At 50.1% G+C, this 26725-nt stretch overlaps 2 protein-coding genes across 8 annotated transcripts in view; both read right to left on the bottom strand.

Annotated features, from left to right (window-relative positions):
• Window positions 1–5551: 5551 nt before the first annotated feature.
• NOXRED1 (NADP dependent oxidoreductase domain containing 1) lies at window positions 5552–21043 on the bottom strand. Of its 2 annotated transcripts, none has more exons than XM_038768493.1 (7): window positions 20969–21043; window positions 17455–17637; window positions 15421–15620; window positions 13077–13257; window positions 9323–9474; window positions 7698–7920; window positions 5552–6133 (listed from the first exon to the last, which is right to left on the bottom strand). In XM_038768493.1, exons 2-7 carry the CDS (start codon window positions 17613–17615, stop codon window positions 5962–5964), a joined length of 1089 nt encoding a protein of 362 aa, XP_038624421.1. In that variant the 5' UTR covers window positions 17616–17637; window positions 20969–21043; the 3' UTR covers window positions 5552–5961. The 2 variants fall into 2 exon arrangements, with proteins under 2 accessions (XP_038624421.1, XP_038624352.1); XM_038768424.1 differs by lacking the exon at window positions 20969–21043 and adding an exon at window positions 17726–17783.
• Window positions 20769–26725, bottom strand: part of VIPAS39 (VPS33B interacting protein, apical-basolateral polarity regulator, spe-39 homolog) — a 32367-nt gene continuing 26410 nt past the window's right edge. For 5 of the 6 annotated variants that reach the window (XM_038767983.1, XM_038768317.1, XM_038768117.1 and 2 more), the window contains exons 15-20: window positions 26427–26468; window positions 25734–25823; window positions 25239–25325; window positions 22632–22721; window positions 22063–22167; window positions 20769–21654 (exon numbers count right to left, since the gene is read on the bottom strand). In XM_038767983.1, coding sequence (XP_038623911.1) covers window positions 21634–21654; window positions 22063–22167; window positions 22632–22721; window positions 25239–25325; window positions 25734–25823; window positions 26427–26468 — 435 coding nt within the window. In that variant the 3' untranslated portion in view covers window positions 20769–21633. The remainder of the gene's footprint in view (window positions 21655–22062; window positions 22168–22631; window positions 22722–25238; window positions 25326–25733; window positions 25824–26426; window positions 26469–26725) is intronic. The other variant, XR_005456463.1, reaches the window with a different exon arrangement.

Raw genomic sequence — 26725 nt, 5'->3', positions numbered from 1 at the left:
CCTCAAACAGACCCTCCAAGGGCGGTCTAAGGAGACTGAATCCGGGACGTGTGAGGAGGCTCGGCCAAAGACGCCTAAAGAAATGAAAGCGGAAGCCCCTGGGGAAGACCAGGGAGAGTCCAGGAAAAAGTCGGAACCAGAACCTCTGGAGGAGAGGGAAACCAACCTCCACTACCTCACCTGGACCCCAGAGCAGGTTGCAGAGTGGATCAGACGGTTAGGATTCCCCCAGTACAAGGTACAAAGCACCAACTTGTGAAAGTCCCAGGCTTTCACTTATCTAGGCTAGGATTCAGAAAACCCAGTTTGCCGGTTTATTATTATTACTACTATTACATTTGTTAAGTACTTACTATTTGTTAAGCAGTGCTGGGGTAGAAACAAGTTAATCAGGTGGGATACAGTCTCTGTCCCACCTGGGGCTCACAATCCAAGTAGGAAGGGAATAGTAAGTCCTTTCTTCCTTCTTCTCTTCTTAAAACCCCTAAAGCGTTTTCTAAGAGGGTACTGAATCCCCTTTCTGCAGTTGAGGAAACTGAGGCACAGAGAAGTTAAGTGACTTGCCCAAGGTCACACAGGAAGCAAGTGGAGGAGTCGGGATTAGAACCCAGGTCCTCCGACTCCCAAGCCCGGGTTCTTTCCATTAGGCTACGCTGCTTCTGGTTTGGCCCCACTAGACCTCTCTTCCCTGCTATTCTCCGTCCTCTAGTGCCGGAGTAAATGTTTCAAATTATTTGTAATTATCAATCATATTTATTGAGCGCTTACTGTGTGCAGAGCACTGTACTAAGCGCTTGGGAAGTACAATACAGCAACAGAGACAATCCCTGCTCACAACGGGCATACAAGCAGATGCTTGTCTTATGAGACAATTATGTCGCCTCCTTCCCCATGAAACTACTCTTGATGTCCAAAGAAAAGTGGTCTGTTTCACAGCTGGCTTTCTAAGCAGAATTCACTCCATCCCGTCAAGTTATTCCATTAGCAAGCCCATGAGGCTGCATCTTCTCACGCATGCCCATCATGCGTAATTATGGAACTATATAGTATGTTTAGACCCTATTATATTGTTTCAGTGAGCTTTTGTTTAAAAATTAAAGGGGAGATGTGAATTTAGGCAGCTTCTAAAAGGGAACCTGGTAGAAGAATTTGGAAATTTTCAAATGAAGCTTGAAGTTTTAGTTAGCCTGACATTAACTAGTAGGATTTCTATTTCTTTTGCTCCCGGAAGTATGTTTTTCTAGAGACATTCTTATTTCTCCTGACAGGACTGCTTTACAGCAAACTTCATCAGTGGCCGGAAACTCATCCATGTAAACTGCTCAAACCTCCCCAAGTTGGGGATAACGGATTTTGAGGACATGAAGGTGAGTTGAGCACACAGATACTTCCTTGTGGGAAACAAGCATCCTTTTCTCCAGGCGGCGTCTTCTCTCTTGCTACTCTTTTTTCTTTTAATGGTATTTGTTTAGCATTTACTATATAAGTACCACTACACTAATCACTGGGATAGATACAAGCTAATCAAGTTGGCCACGGTCCCCATCCCCATTTTACGGATGAGGTGACAGACACAGAGAAGTGAAGTGGCTTGCCCAACATCACACAGCAGACGAGTGGGGGAGTCGGGATTAGAACTCGGGTCCTTCTGACTCCCAGCCCTACACTCTATCCACTAGGCCACGCTGCTTCACTCCTGGTTGGCGAATTCGGACTTCCAGGCATTCCCTGATGTCTGAGAGAGAGACCTGGTGGGAAACCTTAAGGCCGAGGAGTAGGAGTTTTGGACTAACCCGGGGAATAGGACATCAGCCCCTAAAGCGTCTTCTTGCGTTTCAGGTGATTTCTCGGCGCACGCGGGAACTCCTGGGTATCGAAGAACCGTTATTCAGCCGCAGCATCTCTCTTCCCTACCGGGACAATATGGGCTTGTTTCTAGAGCAAAAGGCTCATTCCGGCCTAAAGGCCGACAGCCTAACTTTGGCTCAGTTTGTCCAAGAAGCAGGACTAGAGGCATATGCTCCAGTGCCACCGTCCTGCCACCTTCTCCCGGCTGGAGAATCGGACTCCGCACTCCCTCAGACGGAGCCGTAGGGGAAAACCATTTCCTTAAAAGAGGAAATTAAATTACTTTGGGGAAGAAGTATGTAAAGCAATATATGTAGAGACATAGATTTCATTTCAGCAAGGCCTGGGAGTCTAAACCTCTGGCCCTATTCCTTTACTTCTCTTACCGATTCAGTTCCTCTCCCCATGCCTTTTGAACAAAAATAGTAAGTCCTTTCTTCCTTCTTCTCTTCTTAAAACCCCTAAAGCGTTTTCTAAGAGAAAGCTTGTTAAGAAGTCAAGTGGGTTTGGCTAGAATGAGGCACAGAAGTATAAGTATTAGTGAAATGGCATTGATTAAAGGGGAGCCTTAATCTGTCTATAATTTCACAGCTTGCCTCCCAGGCATAAGAAAGGAGAATAATAATAATAATTATTATGAGTCATATTTATTGAGCATTTGCTGCGGGCAGAGCACTGTACTAAGCACTTGGGAGAGTACAATATAACAATATGAGACACGTTCCCTGCCCATAGTGAATAATAAAAATATAGTAATATTTTTTTAAGCATAGACTATGTGCCAAACACTATACTAAGTACTGGGTAGATATAAGATAGTCAGGTCCCACATGGGGCTCACAGTCTAAGCAGGAGGGAGAGCAGGCATTTTGCAAATGAGGGAACTGAAGCCCTGAGAAGGTAAGTGACATATCCAAGCTTACATTGTGGCTCAGTGGAAAGAGCCCGGGCTTTGGAGTCAGAGGTCATGGGTTCAAATCCTGTCTCCGCCAATTGTCAGCTGTGTGACTTTGGGCAAGTCACTTCACTTCTCTGTGCCTCAGTTCCCTCATCTGCAAAATGGGGATGAAGACTGTGAGCCCCCCGTGGGCCAGCCTGATCACCTTGGAACCTCCCCAGCACTTAGAACAGTGCTTTGCACATAGGAAGCACTTAATAAATGCCGCCATTATTATTATTATTATTATTATTATTACACAGCAGGTTACGTGGTGGAGCTGGGATTAGAACCTAGGACTTTGGACTCCTAGGCCTGTGTTCTTTCCACTAGGCCACACTGCTCCTCGGGTCTTGGACACGATCCACCCGTGATTGGACTTTTTCAGAGAGAAGTCTGGAATACTTTCTGCCGCTTGACTGAATCTGCTGCCCGGGTGGCTGCCGTGATTTGACTGTTCTCTCTCCTCCTCCTCCCTCCTTCCACTAATGCAATCCCCAAATCAGTCACAGGGCCGCCATCTGTCAAAAGGCAGGGGGTAGCCAAGTTTTCCCCCAGCACTTTGCTCTAGGGGATCTTACTTCCTCCAATTTAGCGTGAAGGACATACTGGGAGTCCTTCTAACCACATCACTGCCTTGGGATGTTAGACAGATCTATTCTAGACTAAGCTAAAGAGTTTATTTCCTTCCCTGCTTTGGAGTGTCGGCCTAACTCAACCTAATTACGCAAAAGCGAAAACATAAACAATTCAGCTACTCCCTAATCATCATTTATATTCACCCCGACTGATTCGTTCCTAAGGAGCAATCGGAGCTTTACGGGGTAAAAGGTCACTTACTCTTCCATCCTCCCTGATCAATTAGTTGTATTTATTGAGTGCTTACTGCGCACACAGCACTGTACTAAGCGCTTGGGAGCTCAAAGTCTAGAGGGGGACAGATGTTAAAATAAATTACAGATCGGTGCGGAAGTGCCGTGGGTAGGTGAATAAAGGGTCATACTAAAAGGAGTGGGAGAAGAGGAAATGAGGGCTTAGTCAGGGAAGGCCTCTTGGAGATGTGATTTTAATAAGGCTTTGAAGCAGTGGGCGGGGAGAGTTAGCATCTGTCGGTCACGAAAGGCAGAGTTCCAGGCCAAAGGCGGGATGGGGGCGAGGGGTCGGCGGCCAAGTAGACGAGATCGAGGTACAGTGAGTAGTTTGGCATTCGAGGAGAGAAACGTGAGGGCTGGGTTGAAGTTGGACTTCAGGGAGGTGAGGCAGGAGGGGACACGGTGATTGAGTGCTTTAATGCCAAAGGGGTTTCTGTTGGACGTGGAGGCGGATGGGTAGCCACTGGAGGCTCTTGAGGAGTGGGGAAACATGGACCGAATGGTTTTGTAGAAGATCGATCCGGGCAGCAGAGTGGAGTTTGGACTGGAGTGGGGAGAGACAGGAGGCAGAGAGGTCGGCAAGGAGGCTCGTCAGTAATTAAAGCGGGACAGAATAAGTGGTAGCCCCTTAGGAGGGAGAGGAGAGGGCGGAGGCCAGTTTTTTTTCAGTTGACTATTTGAACTGATAAACCCCGTGTACATACGTAAATTTAAATTTTACAAGATTATTTTAGAACATTTAATTAGCTACTCAAACATACAAAGAAGTCGCTTCACGCATTGATAGTTTGGGATGGGAGAGTTTAGGACATACCTTTAACCAGTTGAAAAAAGGAATAAACAGACAGAATGTAATTACCCAAGGTAGAATTTCATCATCTCCCACTATGACAAGAACGTTAGCATCCCTGTTACAAAACAGAGTCTCACTAACAGAGACAGAGGGAGCATTGTGCTTTACTACTAGATTGTAATCTCCTTGAAGGCAGGAGTCAGGGCTGCTAATTCGACTGCAATAATAATACTGATGATAATGATAATAATAGTATTTGTTAAGCGCTTACTAGCGCACTGGAGTAGATAATTGAGTTGGACACAGTCCCTGTCCCACATGGGGCTCACAGTCTTAATCCCCATTTTATACACAAGGGAACTGAGGCACAGAGAGGTGTAGTGACTTGCCCAGGATCTCTCAGCAGCCAAGTGGCAGAGCAGAATTTGAACCCACTTCCTTCCCCTCCCAGACCTGTGCTCTATCCACTATGCCATGCTGTTCTCCCAAGAACTTAGTTCGGTGCTCAGCAAATAGTAATTATAATAATAATGGCTGTATAGGCGCTCAACAAATACTATTGATTATCACTTAGCCATGAAACGTTAACAGTCTCGGTTGTCTGACTAATAATCCTGGTATGTCTGAATCGAGAAATTAGAAGAAGCTACTTTTGAAAAGGAAAAGAGGAAAGCTGTGAGCGCCATGTGGGACATGGACTGTGTCCAACCTGATTATCTCGTATCTCCTCCAGCACTTTGGTTCAGTGCTTGGCACCTAGTCGGTGCTTACCAAATACCACTAAAAAAAATGAAAAAAAAAAAAAAACCCCAAAACTGGTCAGAAGTTCAAACAAAACCTTTTTCTGGAAGCAGGTTGGCCAAGGTTGCGTAGGTCTCCAAAAGGCCCAGACTCATAGAGAACTTTAAGGGGAGTAGAGGTTAATGACAGAGAAGGAAAATCAAGAAAAAAGGCTTTTATCTCCCACCTCCATAAAACTTAAAAAATCCACTCCCACCACAATCAAAGCGTACATGATCTCAAGAGGGAAAACGACTTCAAGAACAAATGGATTTGTAAAATCCAGACCCTATCTTCACCCAGAGATCACCAGGAAGTAATAAAGGAAGAAAAGAACACTAACACTTTTTTAATGTATGTGTGAGTATGTAGCTATTTAGCTATCTGTATCTAGCTAGCCAGCCAGCTATAGATGATATAGATAGATGATAGGTAGATAGATAGATAGATAGATAAAGACATATAGGATAGAGTATGATTTTATTCTAACCAATTATCTAGTCTCCTGCCTCGTGCAAGTTACAGAACTATAGACCAGGCCTATGGCACAGCTCCTGGTTTTTGCGTTTCAAAATTACAAAACACGGTACCCAACTTCAGAATTTACTGACAAGTCATCGCTAAAATACGAGAGAGTCACGATGGCCTGGTCAAAGAGGTAAGGGCTGGCCTTTTGACGGGCTGCCAGGGTTGGTGGTGATCGGCAGTGGCCAGGTTGAAAGGCCCGGGCTCTAGCCGGACGACGCTGCAGGCTGGCCCTCTTCTCTTTCAGGAAGGGAGAGGCCAAACGACTCACAGTATAGTGTGGCCAGGTGATCCCGAAGAGCAGCACAGGCTGTGAGGTGCTGGCTAAAGGGAGTTTCTTTTAGCTGAACCATTGTCAGGTTAAACCAGGGAAAGGTGCTGAGGAAAGAGCACAGGCGTCGTAGTATTAGAACGGACCCACTACCCCTTCAGCCCTCCTTTTAAAGGTTTGCACATCTCCCCGGGTGGCTAACCACGTGTGTCCACTTCCCTCCTTTATAAACAAGATTCTTCTCCAGCTAATTAAAAGACAGAGCTGGACTGGAATGCCAAGTCCCACCTCTACTGGTGGTCCATTCATTTCTGCATTAAGTAAAAACTGGACAGTTGGTTTTAAGGCACGCCATTAACTCCTTCCTATATATCGTCTTTTCTCCCCCTACAACACAGCTTGCACTATTCTTCTCAAGCTAACCTACTCACTGTGTCTCATTCTCGTCTCTTCCACCATCAATCTCTTGCTTATACGTCCCCACCTTCTCCCAGCCTGCCTGAACATTTCCCTTTCATGTTCGACGGTTCCCAACTCTCCCCGTTTTCAGCCTTTCCGGACTCAGGTCTCTGCTTGAAGCCCTTCCCCAACTGATTTCTAATCCCCGCATGGTCTATCTCCCGATTCCCACCATAGCACTTTTACCCTACCTAATACTTAGTATTCACAACCCCCTCATTGCACTTACTTCTTTAGACACTATTACTTCTTAGATTGTAAACTCCTTGAGGGCAGAGATCATATCTACCAATTCTACTGTATCTCCCACATGCTAAATATGTGTGGTATTTATCCTCATTAAGGGCAGGAAACGGTGTCTGCTAATTCTATCGCATTTTACTCTCCCAAGCGCTTAGTACAGTGCTCTGCACATAGTAAGCACTCAGTTAATACGATTGATTATTTAGCTCTTATTTCATAGCAAGCACTGCACTAAGCTCTGGGGTTGATACAATATCAGCAGATCGGACATAGTCCCTGCCCCCACATGGGGCTCACGGTCTAAAGAGGAGGGGACCCCCATTTTACAGAGGAGGAAACAGAGGCAAGATGTCTCGCCTTCTAGACTGTAAGCTCGTTGGGAGCAGGGAGTGTGTCTCATAATGTATTCTCGCCAGTGCTGAGTACAGAGTTCTGCACCCAATAAACGGGAAGTAAGAGCTCAGCACGATTGACTGACTGATTTGCCCAAGGTTACACAGCAGCCAAGAGGGAGAACTGGGATTAGACTCTGGGTCCTGTGAATCACTTTGTTCTTGCCTTTGGGCCTCATTGTTGCTCTTCATTTAGCATAGTACTGTATAGGTGCTCAATTTTAGGTGAGCACAGTTGTAGCACCTCAGTCGTACTTGCTCAATAAATGCTATTTATTGGCTGAGGTGTTAGCTTTATTGTGCAGTTCACAAAACGTTTATCTCATTCACGGATGGCACCCTGAGTGATTTCAGAGGGGCCTTTTGAAATAAAGAGCAATCGTACTCCACACTCGGGTCATTTTAAATTCCAGGAAGGGCCAGATATCGGAAGGAGAAACGCTCTCCATCTAGATCATCCGGTCGCTTCCAACGGCACAAGATATCAAGGTGGTTGGAGAGGGAGTAACGAAATCCCACGCCTCAGGGCAAAACTGGACGAACCAGACCCATCGCATCCATCTCATTTCTTACTTACTCTTTCGAAGTCATGGACTGGGCGAAAGACTTATTGACAAAGTGTGTCACTTGGAACTGAGGGCAGTCGATCTTGTTTTCCTGGCAGGGAAGCAACAGCTCAGGAAGACACAAGTTATTGAGTAACTCTAGCGCCTGCGGGTGGGGCATACCCTGTGATGTGCAGGTGTTCAGGGCTGCATAGAAAACTGCTTCGAGCCACTTGATGTTGATAGTTATTCCGCCTGCACACCAGAGGACAAATACCAGTTACCCGAAGGAGAGAGTAATAAAGTGGGAACCTAGAACAGAAGCCAACTTCGAATGCCCATGTGAAAAACACTAAGCAGAGACTCTGCTTTCCCACGGTCAAGGTTGTTCTTGATCAGTTTACCTTTCATGTCACCCACTCTAGGTGGTAAGCTCCTTATGGGCAGGGAATGCGTCTGCTAATTCTCATTCATTCAATCGTATTTACTGAGCGCTTCCTGTGTGCTGAACACTGTACTAGGCGCTTTGCAGAGTACAACGTAATAATCCACAGGCACATTCCCGCCCACGACGAGCTCACAGTCTAGAGGGGGAGATTGACATTAATATAAATAGATGAAAAACTAAATTACAGACACAGACAAATATAATTCTGTCGGACTGGACTCTCCCAAGCACTTAGAACCGCGCTCTGCACATAGTAAGTGTTCAATAAATACCGCTGATGGATCGACTGATTGACTGACGTCTACAGCTAACTGTGGGCTCTGGCCTAAGCTAAACCCAGTGCCCATCAGGGGCTCCCCAAACGTACACACTGACCCCCTGACACACTTTCCCCTCAAACTTGGGGGTGCTAAAAATGGGCTAAAAATAATCCTGGGGAGAGAAGAGCATGATGATACTATTTTGTTTTATTACGGCATTCTGGTGATGATAATAATAATATAATGTTTGTTAAGTGCTTACCATGTGCCAAGCACTATCCTAGGTGCTGAGGGAGATACAAGATAACCCACAGTCCCTGTTCCACGTGGGGCTCCTAGTTTAAGTGGGAGGTGACAGCAGCTATGTAGTCCCCAGTGAGCCCACCTTTTAGACTGTGAGCCCACTGTTGGGTAGGGACTGTCTCTATATGTTGCCAATTTGTACTTCCCAAGCGCTTAGTACAGTGCTCTGCACATAGTAAGCGCTCAATAAATACGATTGATGATTATACCGATGCAGAAACTGAAGCACAGAGAGGTTAAGCGGCCTGCCCAAGGACACACGACAGGTAAGCGGAAGAGCCTCCCTGGGGCAGCGGGATGGATTCGATCAGGCTGGCGGCAGTGGTTGGGCTGTTGAAGCAGGCTCAGCAGGGAGAAAGATGGAAAAGGGAAATTTGGCTTAGGAAAATACTGGTGGGCGGGCCGGCCGGCCGGGAGAGGCTGACGGAGCGACAGAACTAGTCACCCTCAGCTTCGGTCTGGTTCCCCAAATGTCTGTTCCCCCAGCTCTCGGTTCCTCTATCCAAATCAGTCTAAACCAACACCTTCAGGCCCATTCGTTCGCCGGCCATCTCAGACCATATTCCTGACGATGGGATTTAATGCGGCCCTATGGGACCGGGTAAAGGAAACTTTACTCAGGTGGGGTAACTGAGGTGACATTTACCACCGGGACTGAAGGGACAGGTTGCCTTGACGATGGCAGGATCTTGGAGGGCGGCTGTGATCTTCTTCTTTGCCCCCCACACGTCGACACACTTGCCCGCACACTGGTATTGCGGCCGCAGGATGGTGGGGTGGGAGAGCAGCTGCTTCAGTCTCGAAGTAAAATCAGAAGTAAAAATCAGAAGTGGAAAATACCACTTTTTTGGGGGGTATTTGCTAAGGGCTCACTACGTGCCAGGTACTACACCAAGCGCTGGGGTAGATACGAGCTAATCAGGATGGACACGACCCATTTCTCACGTGGGGCTCACGGTCTTCATCCCCATTTTACAGATGAGGTAACTGAGGAACAGAGAAGTTAAGTGACTTGACCGAGGGTCACGCAGCAGACAAGTGGGGGAGCAGGAATGAGGACACAGGTCCTTCTCACTCCCAGGCCTGTGTTCTATCCACTAGGCCATGCTGCTTCTCAGCCCCGAAGGGGAAAGAGAAATAGGTCTAATAACTGAAGACAAAAGGAAGCAGAATGGCCTTGTGGACAGAACTCGGGCCTGGTAGTTCGAAAGACCTGGGTTCTAATCCCGGCTCCATCACTCGTCTGCCCTGTGGCCTTGGGCAAGTCACTTCTCTGTGCCTCAGTTACCTCATCCGTAAAGTGGGGATTAAAGCTGTGAAACCCATGTGGGACATGGGCCGTGTCCAACCCGATTATCAGGTAGTTATCTCTGTGATTACTATGATTGGCACATGGTAAGCACCTAACAAATATCATTAAAAAAACAAAAAAAAAAAGATAGACTGAACCAAACTGCAGTTTGGGAGTCAGACCAGTCCTAGTATCGGTATCTGTGACTAAGCAAAGCTATGAGAAGGCGGTGGGGGAATAATGCCTGAGGAAGAGTCGGGTGGTCAAACTGAATCCTAAAGCTTCCTTCCTCAGCACGCAGCTTTCATTCTTCATCAATCTATCGTATTTACTGAGTGCTCTGTGCAGAACACTGGGAGAGTATATTACAAACAGAATGATCAGACCTTACAGTCTAGAGGGGGAGACGGACACTAATATGAATAAGTAATTTATAATATATAATTTAAAGATATGTTCATAAATGCTGTGGGGCTGGGGCAAATATCAAGTGTCCAAAGGTAACAGATTGAAGTGCAAAGATCATCATCATCATCAATCGTATTTATTGAGCGCTTACTGTGTGCAGAGCACTGTACTAAGCGCTCGGGAAGTACAAGTTGGCAACATCTAGAGACAGTCCCTACCCAACAGTGGGCTCACAGTCTAAAAGATGACTCAGAAGGGAGAGCAATCTGGGTAAAAAAGGACTTCATGCAACCATCCCCATAATGTGAAATTATTTGCTCCGATTCCACCATTTGAAAATATTTTTTCTTCTCGCTCCCCTGTTAAGATGTCATCTTCTGGTGGGCGGGGAACAAAGTCCTTAGCACAACGCATCACACCCATAACGCGTAAACCCGAAGAAAACCGAGATACATGTATCAGGCGGCAGGCAGGGAAGCCATTTAGACTTCCCCCTTCTAGACTGTGAGCTCGTTGTTGGGTAGGGACCGTCTCTCTATGTTGCCAACTTGTACTTCCCAAGCGCTTAGTACAGTGCTCTGCACACAGTAAGCGCTCAATAAATACGAGTGAATGAATGAATGATTCTGCAATGCCAAAAACCTGTATTGGTGACACAGAGCTAAACGGCGTCACAGAATTGCTTTTCATCATCGTCATCATCATCAATCGTATTTATTGAGCGCTTACTGTGTGCAGAGCACTGTATTAAGCGCTTGGGAAGTACACTGACCAGTGATGAAAGAGACAGGCAACTGGTAAACCAAAGTAAGAAAGCAGGCCAGCGCATCCTTTAGAAGACTATCAAACAGCAGGGAATTTGACATCAGACCGAACTACGTGGTTGATAATGCCGTAACACGGTCCAACCTTCCCTACGGGTGAGCCCTCCTCTCCCCACACACTTTGCAAATGAGTCCTTCAACAATCCCAGTAGGGTTTCTCATGGGATTATCCCAAATTCCTAGCACAGAGTCAGTCCCCCAGCGCTGCAGCAGTGCTCGCCCAACCACGGCTGAGCTGGGTGGGGCACAGGAGGATATCAGACGACGGCAGGATGCCTACATTGGAAAAGTCCAAAGCAAGGAGGCAAGAGGAATCGGTCTATGGAGGCAGTGAATTTAGACTGTTAGCCCAAGTGGGACAGGGACTGTGCCTAACCTGATGTATCTACCCCAGTGCTTGACACAAAGTAAGCCTTTTAACAAATGCCGTAAGAAGAGAAGCAGCGTGGCTCAGTGGATAGAGTACAGCCTTGGCAGTCAGAAGGACCTGGGTTCTAATCCCAGCTCCGCCACTTGTCTGCTGTAAGACCCTGGGCAAGTCACTTCTCTGTACCTCAATTACCCCATCTGTAAAATGGGGATTAAGACCGCAAGCCCCACGTGGGACAGGGACTGTGTCCGACCCCAATTTGCTTGTATCCACCCCAGCGCCTAGCACAGCGCCTGTAAGCACGTGAATACAATTATTATTATTACCAAGAATAATATTTTTTAAAAAACCAGGCCTCAGACCATTCTGTATCCCAGATGAAAGCTGGGAGTCAGGAGCCGCAGGTAGGCCAGCACGGCGTCCATAGGCTTGGTGAAGCAAGGATGTAAAGATGAAAACAGCACTGGGGGCTTCAAGCCACAAAGAGCAGAGCAGAGCAAGGGGCAGCTTTTGTGTGTGCACTGTGCCAGTCTGCTCACTCAGCGCACCCCTTTTAGACTGTGAGCCCACTGTTGGGTAGGGACTGTCTCTATATGTTGCCAATTTGTACTTCCCAAGCGCTTAGTACAGTGCTCTGCACATAGTAAGCGCTCAATAAATATGATTGATGATGATGAATGGAGAATTTTGTCATTGGTAGTAAGAAGAACTACATATAGAGAGTCATACGCTAACCCTCCCAATGTCCAACTCAGACCTCGTCAGAGTTCCGGCACGGCTAGAAGTAGAGAAGCCCTCCTGGGACTATGCCAGCCTTGGTGAAGGTGTGTTGGGTTTTTTGGGGTATTTATGAAGTGCTTACTAAATGCCGGGCACTGTACTGAGTGCTGAGATAGATACATGATAGGCAGGTTGGATGTAGCCCCCGTTCCACATGGGGATCACAGCCTTAATCCCCATTTTACAGAGGAGGTAAAAGACGCGGGGAAGTGAAATGAATTGCTCAAGGTGACACAGCAGACGAGTGGGGGAACCGGGGTTAGAAACCAGGTCCTCCTGACGTCCAGGGCCGTGCTCTATCCACTACGCCACGCTGTTTTCATCTGAAGAACCACCTAGGGCCTCTCACGTGTGGACAGCCTCGGTAGGAATCGGGAGCGAATAGAGCTGGGTCACATTGGGGGCAGAAACTACAGTGGCTGCTGGCTCCTGGCACGGTTTGTCACAGCGTTGGCATGATGCCGCAGTTGGCCACTCAGCCCGTAAGTGGGTTCTGTACCCAAACTACGGCAGGGGCTTCACGTATGCTGCCGCCCTGCTTGGCTACTCTCCCGTGGCACTCTGTGCCCCAGCAGGGATCCGGCTGACAGGGAAGAGAGAGTGCGGGGAGTGCACCCATCCCAAAATCCATTCCTTGCCGACGTTCTCAGTCTTCTCGTCAGGGGTGATGGGTGGACGGCGATGCCGCCGGAAGCCCTCAGTCAGAAAGCTTCCTCGGGGGGCTTACCTGGACAGGGAGACTGCGGTGACTAGACTATACACAATGGAGGATTCCCGGAGCCTGCTGTGAATTTCCAAACAGATATGAGGCAGCTGGGATGGCAGGCAGCAGAGGAAAACCACATCGGCCCAGTCCACAAGTTGGCAGTTGCCATAAAAACATACGATTCCAAGGTTCTGGAGGTCTCCTGGGAGGGACAAAGAAAGAAAGGAAAGACCTTTTAGCTCCCAAGAAACGTGTTCCACTGGGCCGATACCTGGCTGAGCTCCCAAGGATTTTACCTGAGTGTGGGGTGGGGAAAAGGGAATAATTATTACTCTCAGATGTCGGCCCACACAAGTTAGTTCCCCTGACACTTTCATGTGCCACAGGATGCCGCCAATATCCATGCCAGCAATGTACCACCCCACCGTATTAGCCCATCTGTTGCCACAGCAACAGTGTTTCCGGTGAACCGCTGACTCACTCTTGTGAGGAACTTTCCGCACAATTCTCCGACCCTGAAGGTATGGCTCTCCACCCCAAAGGAACCTTTTCAGGGAGAGCTGGAGCCATGTCACTTGGGACGGTGGACGATTAGGATATCCGAGGGGAGGCCTGCTAGCAAACGGGAACCTGGACCTGAAGGACGTTCGGCTGCTGTTCGGCCCTCTTCGGGTCAAGGGAAAATTTGGTTCTACCCAGATGGCTTTAGTTTGGGCAGGACCGGTCTTATTGCATCATTATAATCATCAGCAGCGGCATTTACTGAACACCTCCTGTGAGCAGGGCACTGTAGTAGTCACTTGGGAACCTACGATAGGAAGGGAAATCGATCCCTGGTATTTCAAGCAATGGTATTTACTGAGAGCTTACTGTGTGCAGGTCTTTTGAAAAACTTAGTTCCTGTCCTTGGGCTCTTACAATCTAATAGGTAAAAGAATAAGGGCATTCGTACGTGTAATAGAAATCAAAACCCACTGAATCATTTAACAAATAGATGCGGGCAGGGAACACGTTTACCAACTCTGTTTTATTGTACTCTCCCAAGTGCCTAGTACAATGCTCAGCACACAATAAGCACTCAATAAATACAACTTGACTGATTGATACACTCATGATTGCTAAAGTGGCTGACGGGGGGTTAATCTGGGAGGACCTTTTGGAGGAGGTATTTGCAATTCCTCTGGCAGAGGGCCAGTCTCTAAGCAAGGGTCTCAAGGTCCTCAGGGAAGCAGGGTTCTGGCTGGAGAACCTCCAAAAGGTGTCCAGCTCAGCTGAGCATTTGGGACCAACAAACAGTGACTTAACTTCCTTGGGGAGGGAGTTGGGAGAAGGAAGCTTTCCTCATTCTCCCATGGCTAGCTTCAGACATTTGTCTCCCTTCATGTGGGGAAACAGTCAATCATTCAGTTGTATTTATTAAGCGCTTACTGTGTGCGAAGCACTGTTTGATATTCACCCTCCGTATGACATCATCACATCCCAGTGAAAAACACGAAATACCGTGTTATTTCGTGATGTTGTGTTGAGGTGCGGCACAATCTAATGACATCACGCAGAAGTCGTCCGGAACCTCCAAACCTAGGGCGTTTCTCCAAGGGGTCCCCTGACTGCCCTCCCGGGCTCTAGAGCCATCGTCTTCCTCTCTGAGGTCCCCTGGGTGCTGATGTGAGTGAGAAAACTTGAGTGAGAGTGTGAGTGAGACTGTGAGTGAGAAGGCCGAGTGCATTCCTAACCGTGTCCGCTCCCTTCACGATGTACTCTGAGAAGGCAGCAGGCCTCGGCTCGGTTAAAGGAATTGGCTAGACTGGGCAGCACCTTTGGGATCCGTTGCAGAAAAGGAAGTTCAGTGTTGGAACCATTCCAATTCGAACCCGAGGGATTTGGGCAGCACTGACCAGCTTCAGGACGGCAGAATCTGTGGCTTTGTGGATAGGGCCCAGGCCCGGGAATCAGAAGGCCCCGGGTTCTAATCCCGGCTCCGCCGCATGTCTGCTGTGTCACCTTGGGCAAGTCACTTCACTTCTCTGGGCCTCAGTTACCTCAGCCGTAAAATGGGGGATTTAAGAGTGTGAGCCCCATGTGGGACAGGGACTGTGTCCAACCTGATGAACTTGTATCTACCCCAGTGCTTGGCACATAGGAAGCGATCAACAAGTACCATCGTGATTACTATTTGTGCTCTGCACACGATAAGCGGTCAATCAATACCACTGATTGACTGATAGGGAGCCCAAAGGCCAGCTACGACCAGCCAGATACGCTTTCTAGTTGCCAGTGAGGTAGCTAGGAAGGTGATGCCTTCTTCAGATCCCATTCCTGAGTGGGGAATTATAAATCCTACTTCCTCCCCAAGAGTTAGCCTTACTCAGGGTCTCTGGTCTCCGAGTAGAGACCTGGATGCTCCAGGCGGGGATGCAGGCCGTCTGGAGCATCACTTTGGCCAGCTGCTTTCCAAGGTGACCACCTCCGATGATGCCCACTTTCAGAGGCTCTCTTAAAGGCGTCTCCTTGGAACACGCTTCCTGTGATGGGAGCAGGGACACTGGACCGTTCCCTGGGGTCTGTCTGGGGAATAAGCACACACATGATCCAAACATATGTATATAGCTATCAATCTACTGCTCTCTCTCTCTCTAAATATATATATATATATATATATACATACACATACATACACACACATATATATACATATAAAGATATGCACACACACATGTATATACATAGAAACAGCGTGGCTTAGTGGAAAGAGCACGGGCTTGGGAGCCAAGAGGACGTGGGTTCTAATCCCAGCTCTGCCACTTGTCTGCTGCATGGCCTTGGTACTTCTCTGTGCCTCAGCTACTTCATCTGTAAAATGGGGATTAGGACTGTGAATCCCACGTGAGGCAACCTGACTATCTTCTATCTACCCCAGTGCGCAGAACAGTGCTTGGCACATAGTAAGCGCTGAACAAATACCATAATTAGTATTATTATAGCCCGTTGTTGGGTAGGGACCATCTCTATATGTTGCCAACTTGTACTTCCCAAGCGCTCAGTACAGTGCTCTGAACAGAGTAAGCACTCTATAAATACGATTGAATGAACGAGTGAATAAAATATCCTTCTCTCTCTCTCTCTAGGACCCTGTTTGCTAGCTGCTCCCACACACTGAAACAATCGATGAGACTTTACTCTCTGGAGAAAAGGTAGCCTAGAAATCCAACTGATGATTTTTAGCCAGTCCACTGAACGCCCCTGAGATGGCAGAGTGCTTAGGTCAGGCCTTAACGAAGAGCTGGGTTCCACTCTGAGCTCCTCTCCCGGTTTGGGAGTGGCTGGGTATCTCTCACTGCTTCAGTCCCGCCCGTCCAACAGGTCCAGGGGCTTTACTCAGTCTCGATTTCTGGGCCCTGCTTGACCCACAGCGACTTGGGTCATTGGGGCTAGCACATAGCAAGGATCTGGCCTAGCCCCACTCCTCCAGACAGTGCTCAGAAACCTCATTATGCACAGAACCTCAGTGCCCTCATCTGTAAAGTGGGGATTGAGACTGTGAGGCCCACATGGAACAGAGACTGTGTCCATTCCTATTTGCTTGTACCCACCGCAGCGCTTAGCACAGTGCCTGGCACATAGTAAGTGCTGAAATACCACAATTAGTATTATTATTATGACATCAGGGTGTCGCGTGATCTTTACGCAACAACAGCTGTTGCACCAGTGGGAATGGGAAAGGAAGGGATAAGAGGAGAATAGGAGGGGAAGGGAAGGAAGCCACAGGTAGCTCAATCGAGGGCCTCTACCGGGCGGAGCATGTGGGTAATGACCCCCCAGAAGGCCACAGACCCAGTCCCCTGGTTTAGGGACCACAAGAACCCGGACCCACGCTGCTCTGATGGGGGAACACTCAGCCCGATCCCCCCAGAGAGGGAGTTTCTACCTCGTCTATCACCTGGAGGGAGGGGAGCCCCCACCGGCCCTGGCTGCTCCCACGATCTTGGCACCTTTAGAGCCAGTCGGAGCAGCTGGGCGAGGAGAGGGTGGTGAGGGTGGTCACTGAGACCGCCATTTGTCGGAGAACACGAGAGAGGGAGAGAGAGAGAAGGAGAAAACTGGACTCACGTCTGTTTTCTTCCTCCAACCCCGCTGCAACCACTTGAGTTGGCCACTCCCAACTAGGCACCAGTGAGGTCCTACAGTAAGTGCTCCCGATGCCCGGCACAGAGGCCGGATTCACCCCCTGCCCTGGTCATCCTGCCCACTCACCGCCGGGACGACGACATCCGCGGGGGAGGAGTCTTCATGGAAATCCCCCCCGCCCCAGCCCGCTCCCTCCCTGAGAACCTCAGCTGAGGCTCTCAGCAGCGCGCGGATTCCCCTCCGGCCCGGGCGGCCCCAGGGTCAGCCGCCTTACCGCAGGGCCGAAAGAAACTTGCAGAAGAAGACGGCGTGGGCACAGGCCTGCAGCATCAGCCCCCGGAAGCGCCCGAGTAGAAAGAGCAGGGGCCGCTCCTCTTCTCTGATGCCCTTCTCGAACTGCAGGGACTGCAGGTTCTCCAGGATGTTCTCCTCCATCGCCCGGGGCACTTCCTGGCAGCTGAGGAGATAAAAGAGATGGGTCAGTTGGGCTGCCCTGCGCACTGCTGCGAGGGGAGGATCTCCTGGGCCCACGGGATGTCTCTCACCAGCACTCGGGAGCCTCCATCCTCTCGCCCTGCACTGCTGCGTCTCATCCGGGTTCCCTGGTGATCCGCCGATGGATCCAGAAGCCACACATCACCCGTGTCCCAGCGGAGCCCGACGGAGACTACGGCAGACTCCAAACTGTCCGGCTGGGGATCCGGACCAAATCGGGCCTTCGTCTCCCCGGAGTTGGATGGAGTCCCCAGACCGACCTGCTCGCCCTTATGCCTTACACCGAAAGGTAGCCGGCCAAGGTCGTCGCAGTTTAGCGAAGATTTCCCCGGTTCACTAGCCTAGACGCAACCCCGCTCCCCCAGGGCAACTCAGATGGGCTCTGAGAAGCCCCAGGGCTACTTGGCATCTAAAGAACATTGGGCCGGGGGGGACCTTTGCAGCCAGTTGGCAGATTCTGGAGCTTTGCTGCTCTGTTATTGCCATTCTGTAGGTTGGAAAAAACGTCCACTTAAAGGACCATTAGGGCTCACTACGTTGTTGGCTTTCACTCCCACACACCGATCCCTGGTCTCTTTAAATACAGAAACAAGCAATCAACCGACGGTATTTATTGAGCGTTTTCTGTATGCTACGCACTGTACTAAGCGCTTGGGAAAGAACAAGAAGCAGCGTGGCCTAGTGGAAGGAGTTCGGGCCTAGGTGCCTGAGGACCTGAGTTCTAATCCCGGCTCCACCACCCGTCCGCTGTGCGACTTGGGGCAAGCCGCTTCACTTCAGTCACTGTTGGGTAGGGACTGTCTCTATGTGATGCCAATTTGTACTTCCCAAGCGCTTAGTACAGTGCTCTGCACATAGTAAGCGCTCAATAAATACGATTGATTGATTGATTGATTGATTTGTTAAATGGTGAAGTCACTTAACTTCTCTGTACCTCAGTTCCGTCATCTGTAAAACGGGGTTTCGATACCTGTTCTCCCTCCTACTTAGATTGTGAGCCCTGTATGGGACAAGGACTTTGTCTGAACTGATTATCTCGTATCTTCCTCAGTGCTTAGAACAGCTCTTGACACAATTTTTACATTATTATTATTATTACAGCCCAACAGCGCTGGGAGATATGATCCCGGCCCACGAGGAGCGAGCTTACATCCCAATCCTGTGCCAGGGCGTGAAGTCCTTTTCCGTATAACCGCCATTCAACTGCGCACAAGTTCACTCATCCATTTCACTCAGTTTAGGCTGCAGAAAAGCAAACATTTGGAAAGGGGACACCCCAACCTGGGCCTCCACTTTGGCTAACCGTCACAGCCCGCAGACTTGGGCATCCCGTAGTACGTAGACTAGTCCACAGTCTCCAATCCAGATCCTTTCTCGGCCCTGGGCAACGAAACCTAAGCAGACCTCTAGGGAGAATCACTTAGAAAAGCTGTCGTGGTGATTCCCTGGGTGTTAGACCCACGCTCTAATCACACTTGGGCCTTAAAAGGGGCAGTTCATCCCAGGACAGTTGCCTGATTTCTTTCAACCATCAACCTAGAGGCAGGTTTTTATTGAGTGTTTACTGTGTGCGGAGCACTGTACCGGGCACTTGGCTGAGCGGAAGTTGGTAGGCATGTTCCCTGCCCACAGTACGTTTACAGTCTAGAGGGCAACAGCTGCCTCTTACTGCCTCGAGAAACGGGCAGCCTTTACTGTCCTCACCAATAGTGCTATGCTCTGAGACGTGGGTTGGGCACGAACGTGTTGTTGTCCCGAACTTTAAAGTCAGAAAAAGGAGCACCTCCCAATCCCCACTTAACTTGATGCTGGATCAAAAGTAAAGGTCCTCAATCTGAGAACCTACGAGAGCTAAGCTCCGCGGTTATCACCTCTCCACAAATCAAACAACAGTATCTACTGAGCACTACGTATGGGCACAGCACTGTGCTAAGCACTTGCGAGTACAACTCAACAGAGCTGGAGTTAGTTTTTTCCCCACAACTGGAAAAAAAAATTGAAGCCCTGAAGAGTAGTCCGAGATCTTTCAGCAGAGTGTGAGCCAGGCTGGGCTAGAACTATAAAATAATTTTTTTCCTAACCCACCGAACGACCTGACCCAGGGATCTCAACCTCTGGGAGCGGTAGCCAAGGAGGAGAAAGCGAGAACCGCCTGGTAGCGGTCGGATCTCGGGTCTGGTTCCGTCAGCCCAGCCGAGGGGTATTAGCTGGAGTGGGAATGGGGGCCCCCGCTCTCGCTGGAAGAGGAGACCCCAAAACACTTCACGGCACCAGTCGGCATACTAACGAGGGCACCCACTTGCCTTGACATCAGACCAAAGAAACCCAGACCTTCCGCTCAGCCTGGGCCCAGTTCTGCAAAGAGAGTTCGATTTAGCGCTGTCAACGCGATTCGTTCAAAGATGACCAAAAGACAGGGTGCACTCACTAAGCCAGTCGCCAGCCTTTGCCGAAGCCAGGGCTGGAATGGGTCTCGGGCAGGGCCCACGAGGCTAAGTGCCAACGGGGCTGAGGTGTATTTACTGATCGCTGGGCGCAGAGCACTGTACTAAGAGCTTGGGAGAATACGACGCAACAGAGCTGGTAGAGACGTTCTCTACCCACGTGCTCCACTCTCGCTCTTTACACTACCAACGCAACATACCAAGGTAGGCAAATCCCCTGCCCACAGCGGCAGAAGGCTCAGTCGCTCCCTCACTGCTGGGCCCTCAGCTGACGGGCATGTGCTGGGAAGACCGAGATCTTATACTCTACTGGGGGAGACCGACACATAAATCGAATTACAGACAGGCGAGTAATAAAGGAAAGAAGATACGTAGGGGGATGTGGAAACTTAATAGCGGAGGTGGCGAGGAAGGCCTGGAGTGGCAATTGCGGGATGTGAAGTGGGGAGTTGGGGAATTTAAAATGGGGTCACTTAGCCCCTCGGTGCCTCGGTTTCCTCATCTGTAAAACAGGGACCAGATACCTGCTCCCCTGACCTCCTGGACTGCGAACCTCAGCCGGGACCACGACTGTGTACTGACCCCAGTGCTTAGGCGCAGAATAAGCACTCGATTACACTGTTCAAATCACAAGGGAAACAAACAGGCATCAAGAGAGGCACAGAAACAGTTTTATTAGGAACTCACCAAGGCAGGGAAACCCAGGACAGCTGCAACAGGGCAGAGATTGGCAGGAAGCAGGAAATCCGCACTGCAAAACGCCAATCGAACCACAAAGCCGCAAGGAAAATGCCCCCTGCCCCGGGAGGCCCGATGCGGCCTGAGACTCCCACCGCTGGATGAACCTACCTGTGTGCTAGGTGACCAGCACGGGGACCAGAGACCCAATGACAGGAGCGCTCCCCAGCACTGCTGGAGTCAGAGAAGGGGCTCTATGGGGGCTCTTCGCAGGCCTCAGGCTGTGGGAAAGGAAGGAAACGGGGAGTGAAGAAACGCGATCATCGGGGGAACTGCAGGAAGCACCGGACCGGGGCTCCGTGGTGGCCGACTTCTGCTCGGTCTCCTCCGTACGCTCCGATGCCCCCCACGAGTCCCTTCAGGGCAGCTCTATTGGGTCGGTTACTGCCCTGTGACTTGACAGCTCAGAACGGTCCGGGGTTCTTAGAACAGCCCAGCCATTGTCCGGCAGCTGGTTCCATGTCCACCGGCTCCCCGCCCTGCCCCGCCGGCAGGTAGGCCCCTCTCTTCCATCAGAGAATTGGCCCCGGACAGGCCCAGACCGCGGGCACCACATCTACGGCTCTCCTCCCCCGAGTCCCAGGCTCTCGTCTTGGGTTCGGTCTGGCTGCCCTGGTTGGAGTCTGGGTGTTGTCCTGGCCCCGGGGCCAGGTCCGGTCTCTGTCCCGGGGGCTGATGGCAACTGTCCGTCGGTGGCCGGAACGAGCGGCGCGCCGGTGTCCCGCTCTCCGCTCCTGGGAAGGTGGTGCGCTCGGGAGGGCTCGCCGGGCAGCTGTTTAGTTTTTCCAGCGGATTTGCTGGAAGAGGAGGAGATGAGGGACTGATCGGTGTCGGCCCGGGGTCCCCTCCTGCTGTAATCCCGGCTAAATCCCTTGGGACAGACTGCCGGGACAACACCAGGCCCAGTGACGGGCTAAACGAGGATACGAGGGAAATGACACAAAAGATAAGATTTCCAGGGGCTCAAGGTGAAGAAGGGGACAAGAGAAGCATTTCATCTGATGCCAGAGGGTCAGCACTAGGCTGCTGCCTGCCAAACACACTGGAGCTCGGGTGGGCGTTCCAGGCAGGACCAAGAGGAACAGCCAACCACTTGCTTTTAAAACACGGCAGGGCCTGAAGAGCGGTCTGACACAGGGTTGCCTTGGCTGGGATAGGGCGGGGTGTGTGCGAGTGTGTCGGGGGTAGGGATGAGAGCAACTAACCGCGTTGCTGAGAACAGCATCGATCTTCTCCTCTTCCGCAGACCCCCTGTCCACTTTATCCCTGTAGGACACTAATTCTTGCCGGTCCTTCAGATCCCGGTACGTCTGCAAGGCAAGAAAACCAGTCGTGCTGAAATGAATTCCTTTTCAGGCAGAGGGGCGCGACGACTCCCACTCTTTAATAGTCCGCACACCTCAGGTTACCCCGCGCGTGTCCCCGGAGCAAAACGGTGGGGTCGGGATGAGAGGGGACGGGGAGACCCAGCAGTAAAACTGGATGGAGAGAAGTACGACGCCCAGTTGGCTGGAAATAACCCAGGACCTCCCCTCCCACCACCGAGCGACCTGACCGGCTCCAGGCCGCAAAGCCGGTTCGCAAAGATGGCAGGGGTAAACCCTGGGGGGCCGACTACCAACCCAGTGCCTTGAGGCCACTGAGTAATCAAAAGAGAGGTGGAGGCGAGCAAGAGGCTCGGCCGAGTGAAAGTAACAGAATCACCATCCCGTTCCCAAACCCTGAGAACTGATCAATGTGGTGGGCCCCTTTAGTTGGGGACAGGAAGGCTCACATCAATGACGACATCATGGCACTTGAACTTGGTGGCAAGGTTCAGTTTGGTGTCCACGTCTTCCACCAAACGGACATATTCCTGTAATATCTGGGAAGAGAGGCAGGGGCGTGAGCAAAGCCTGACCTCGCAAGATGATGAGCGGCTAAACAAGTCAAGCACTCAGGGCGGGGAGGGGAGGAGAGGAAGAAACGAACGCACCAACTATTTAGGCTCGTTTTTCCCCTTCCAAATCTCCACCACCCACTACCCGTCCGGGACTTTTGGGAGGAAGAAAATATGCACTGCCCGATCCCCAGGGAAGAAGAGTTGCCTCTGCTAAGTGCTTACTCTGCACCAAGCCCTGGGGTAGATACAGTGCAATCATATCAGATACAGTCCCTGGTCCACCCAGGGCTCACAGTCTGAGGGGAGAGCAGGAATCTAATCCCATTTACAGATGGGGAAGGGCTGGGGCTGTAAATCCACCTTACAATATATATCCAGAAGTTCAGCTTTTGACCAAGGTCTGCTCTGCTTTTTGTTTTTCTTAGAGCTGTTTTCTTCAAAATGAAAAAAAAAAACAACAGTCCTATGCTGTCTTCTCCTGGGTACAAGTCTGAGTGTGATAATAATAATAATGATAGTGATGGTACTTGTTAAGTGCTTAACCTACGTAATAACAATAATAATAATAATGATAGTGATGGTACTTGTTAAGCGCTTAACCTACGTAATAATAATAATAATAATGATAGTGATGGTACTTGTTAAGCACTTAACCTGCATAATAATAATAATAATAGTAATGATAGTGATGGTACTAGTTAAGCACAACCTACATAATAATAATAATAATGATAGTGATGGTACATGTTAAGCGCTTAACCTACATAATAATAATAATGATAGTGATGGTACTTGTTAAGCACTTAACCTACATAACAACAACAATAATAATAATAATAATAATAATGATAGTGATGGTATTTGTTAAGCGCTTAACCTACATCATCATCATAATAATAATGATAGTGATGGTACTTGTTAAGCGCTTAACCTACATCATAATAATAATAATGGTAGTGATGGTACTGGTTAAGCACTTAACCTACATAATAATAATGATTAGTAGGCCCCTCAGTAGGCCCTACTGAGAGCTCACCTCCTCCAGGAGGCCTTCCCAGACTGAGCCCCCTCCTTCCTCTCCCCCTCCTCCCCATCTCCATCCCCCCCACCTTACCTCCTTCCCTTCCCCACAGTACCTGTATATATGTTTTTATGTATTTATTACTCTATTTTACTTGTACATATTCCATTTTATTTTGTTAACATGTTTTGTTTTGTTCTCTGTCTCCCCTTTCTAGACTGTGAGCCCGTTGTGGGGTAGGGACCGTCTCTATATGTTGCCAACTTGTACTTCCCAAGCGTTTAGTACAGTGCTCTGCACACAGTAAGCGCTCAATACGATTGAATGAATGAATGAGGAGTATAGGTAGTAATATTCCTCCATGATGGTAGTCTCAGAGACTAGACCTACTTTGACCCCCACCCCTTTCTTCCTTGGTCTAGGGGTCTGCTCTCATTTGTCTAAGTGCCCTCCAACTCCGTTAATAGAGTACTTTATCCCTCAGCCTTCTGAGGCGCGAGCCAGAATTTTCCACTCCGTGGGGTCCCCTACTGAGCTTCCCTTCCAAGATTGGGAGCCCTGTGAGGGCCAGGGACCGTGGTGAGTTTTCTCCCAGATAATTTTTCCCTACAATACTCTGCGCAAAGCAAGCACACAATAAACACCATCACCACCATCCTCTCCCGTGTGGGATCTTTCCGGACAGGGGCACCAACTTCTTTTAGGGAAGACTGCACCAGGCAAACTCTTCCTTCCCAAACCCACCTTGCCCGGTGTTTTTAGAGAGCCAAAACCGAGGGGGAGCAGATTCTCAAATAAGGCCTCCCCCGGCACCCGAAATGAGGTGGGAAGGTGATGCCCACAAACGACTAAGATGGACAAGAGCAGTGTACTAGGATTGCGGGTCTGCGAAGAAGTGTTCACAGACTCTGAGCATACCACGCCACATGTTCAAAGTTTAAAAGGATGTAGCATGGTTGTGAGCCAGGGCCAGAGAGATAGCAAGTCAGCCTGGGAGCAAATTGGAGATGGGGAGACTGGGTTCCCCCCACATCAGTTTATGAACCTACAGGTACAACAGTTTATGAACAAACAAGTCTCTCCATTTTTTTATGGTATTTGCGTAGTGCTTCCTATGTGCCGGGAACTCTACTAAGTGCTGGTGGAGATACAAGATAGTCAGGTTGGACACGGTCCACGTCCCACATGAAGCTCAAAGTCTTACTCCCCATCTTACAGATGAGGTAACTGAGGCACAGAGAAGCAAAAGGACTTGCCCAAGGTCACACAGCAGACAGATGGCAGAGCTGGTATTTAGAACCCAGGTCTTTCTGACTCCTAGGCTGTGCTCTATCCGCTGGGCCATGTTGCTTCCCTAGTGCCTTATGGAAGGGGGCCCTTTCTAGGAACGGCTAATTTTGACCACAGTAAGAGGCCAGCGGTCAGCTGCAATGGCCCCGTGGGATATTCCACGAAGGCTTGGCTGCTGCCACCGTCACCTGAACTGGGGCGTTGTTCTTGTGCAGGATTTCCACCACTCGGTGGAAGCCGATGGGCGCTCTCTTCTTGGTGTAGCCCAACCAGTTCTGAAACAAGCGGCAAAGAAGCAGTATTAGCCAAGGCGCATTACGCCGGCTCAACTCACCCCCACCCTGACAGAATCAGACAACCCCAAGGGGAATGAAGAACCAGGGGAAAAATGGGAGGGAAGGAAGCAAAAGGCAGAGATCTGCAAAGAAGTGGAAGGGGGAAGTGGTGAAAAAGGGTAAAAGTTACGAGGAAGATATTTCACCATCACAAGTGAGAAACTAGCGCAGGAAGGGGCCAGCAGGAAAGGATAAGATCGGGCCCGGGGCAGGGCAGAGCAGAGCCGGGCCATCACCCCGAGAACCCGACTGCCCACACCCGATCCGGGGAGAAGATGCGGTGATTTGACAAGGTCTCTTCTAGGAGCGAGAGAGGGCGGGAGGAAAGGCTGGGAGGCAGGCCCCCACCTTGGTGGTGAAGAGGGTGTCCACATCATGCCAGGCTCGGAGCTTAGCGCGGGCAGCCAGCGCCGTGAGCACGAACTGCTTGTCTGGGATCTGGAAGGCAGAGACGGCCGAGTGGGGAAACGGAGCTGGGGTCGAGAGTCCCTCGGGTGGCAACCGTTTCCCCCGAAGCATTAGCCAGCCGCTCCACCTCGCTGTCGGCGAGTGGCTGAGTTGGCCCGGAGGAGAACGCTCTCTCCGTTCTCTAAGCTTCAAAGCTGAAGGATTTGGGCGGACCTGTCCGGGAAAACCTGCAGGATCTGGGCATGACAGGTCTGAAAAGCTGACGTTACTAGGCAAGGCCCTGAATACTCTCCACAGATGAGGAGCTTCTTTGGAAATCCGGGGCCAGTGCTCATCCAGAATGCAATGGCCCAGACAGCGAGATGGATTACGGGAGCTAGATGCCACCTTTGGAGGTGAAATATCGGCCCCACCCACCCCTCCTTCTACAAATTCTCCGGCTGCTGCTCCCCTTTCCCTTGGGAAGTAGCAAAGGGACTGTCCAACTTGAGAGCCCTTGCTCAGCTTCAAGAACGGAGTCACAGAGCCAGTGATCCCATCCTGCCCCATTCTTTCCCAACCTCCCCTCTCCCACATTTTCCCCGGGGTGGGGGGCTGCTGCTATCAAATCACCGTCTGGCTTGCATTTCCTACCTTAAAGGTTTTCTTCAGGTTGGTAGGACTGCTTAATGTCCCCTGGAGAGAGAGTTGGGATGACAGGATCAGTGGGGATGGAGGGGAGGGTTAACTCCCGGTTTGCCCAGGTTCAAATCTTCAGTACACACCCAGAAGCCTGACTCCCCTTCTCCACCCATCGGGATTGCCTCGATAGCCTGCATCTCGTGCGGAAATCTTGTGACCCGGACCGCTGCTTCCAGGAATCGGAGCAGGAGAGATCGTGAGCCCTGCTGGGTCCGCCCTAGACTGTAAGCTCACTGTGGGCGGGGAATGTG

Source organism: Tachyglossus aculeatus, chromosome 1 (assembly GCF_015852505.1).
Source record: "Tachyglossus aculeatus isolate mTacAcu1 chromosome 1, mTacAcu1.pri, whole genome shotgun sequence".
Lineage (NCBI taxonomy): Eukaryota > Metazoa > Chordata > Mammalia > Monotremata > Tachyglossidae > Tachyglossus > Tachyglossus aculeatus.
The sequence above is the reverse complement of the archived record's forward strand: the minus strand, read 5'-3'. Positions and strand labels throughout refer to the sequence as shown.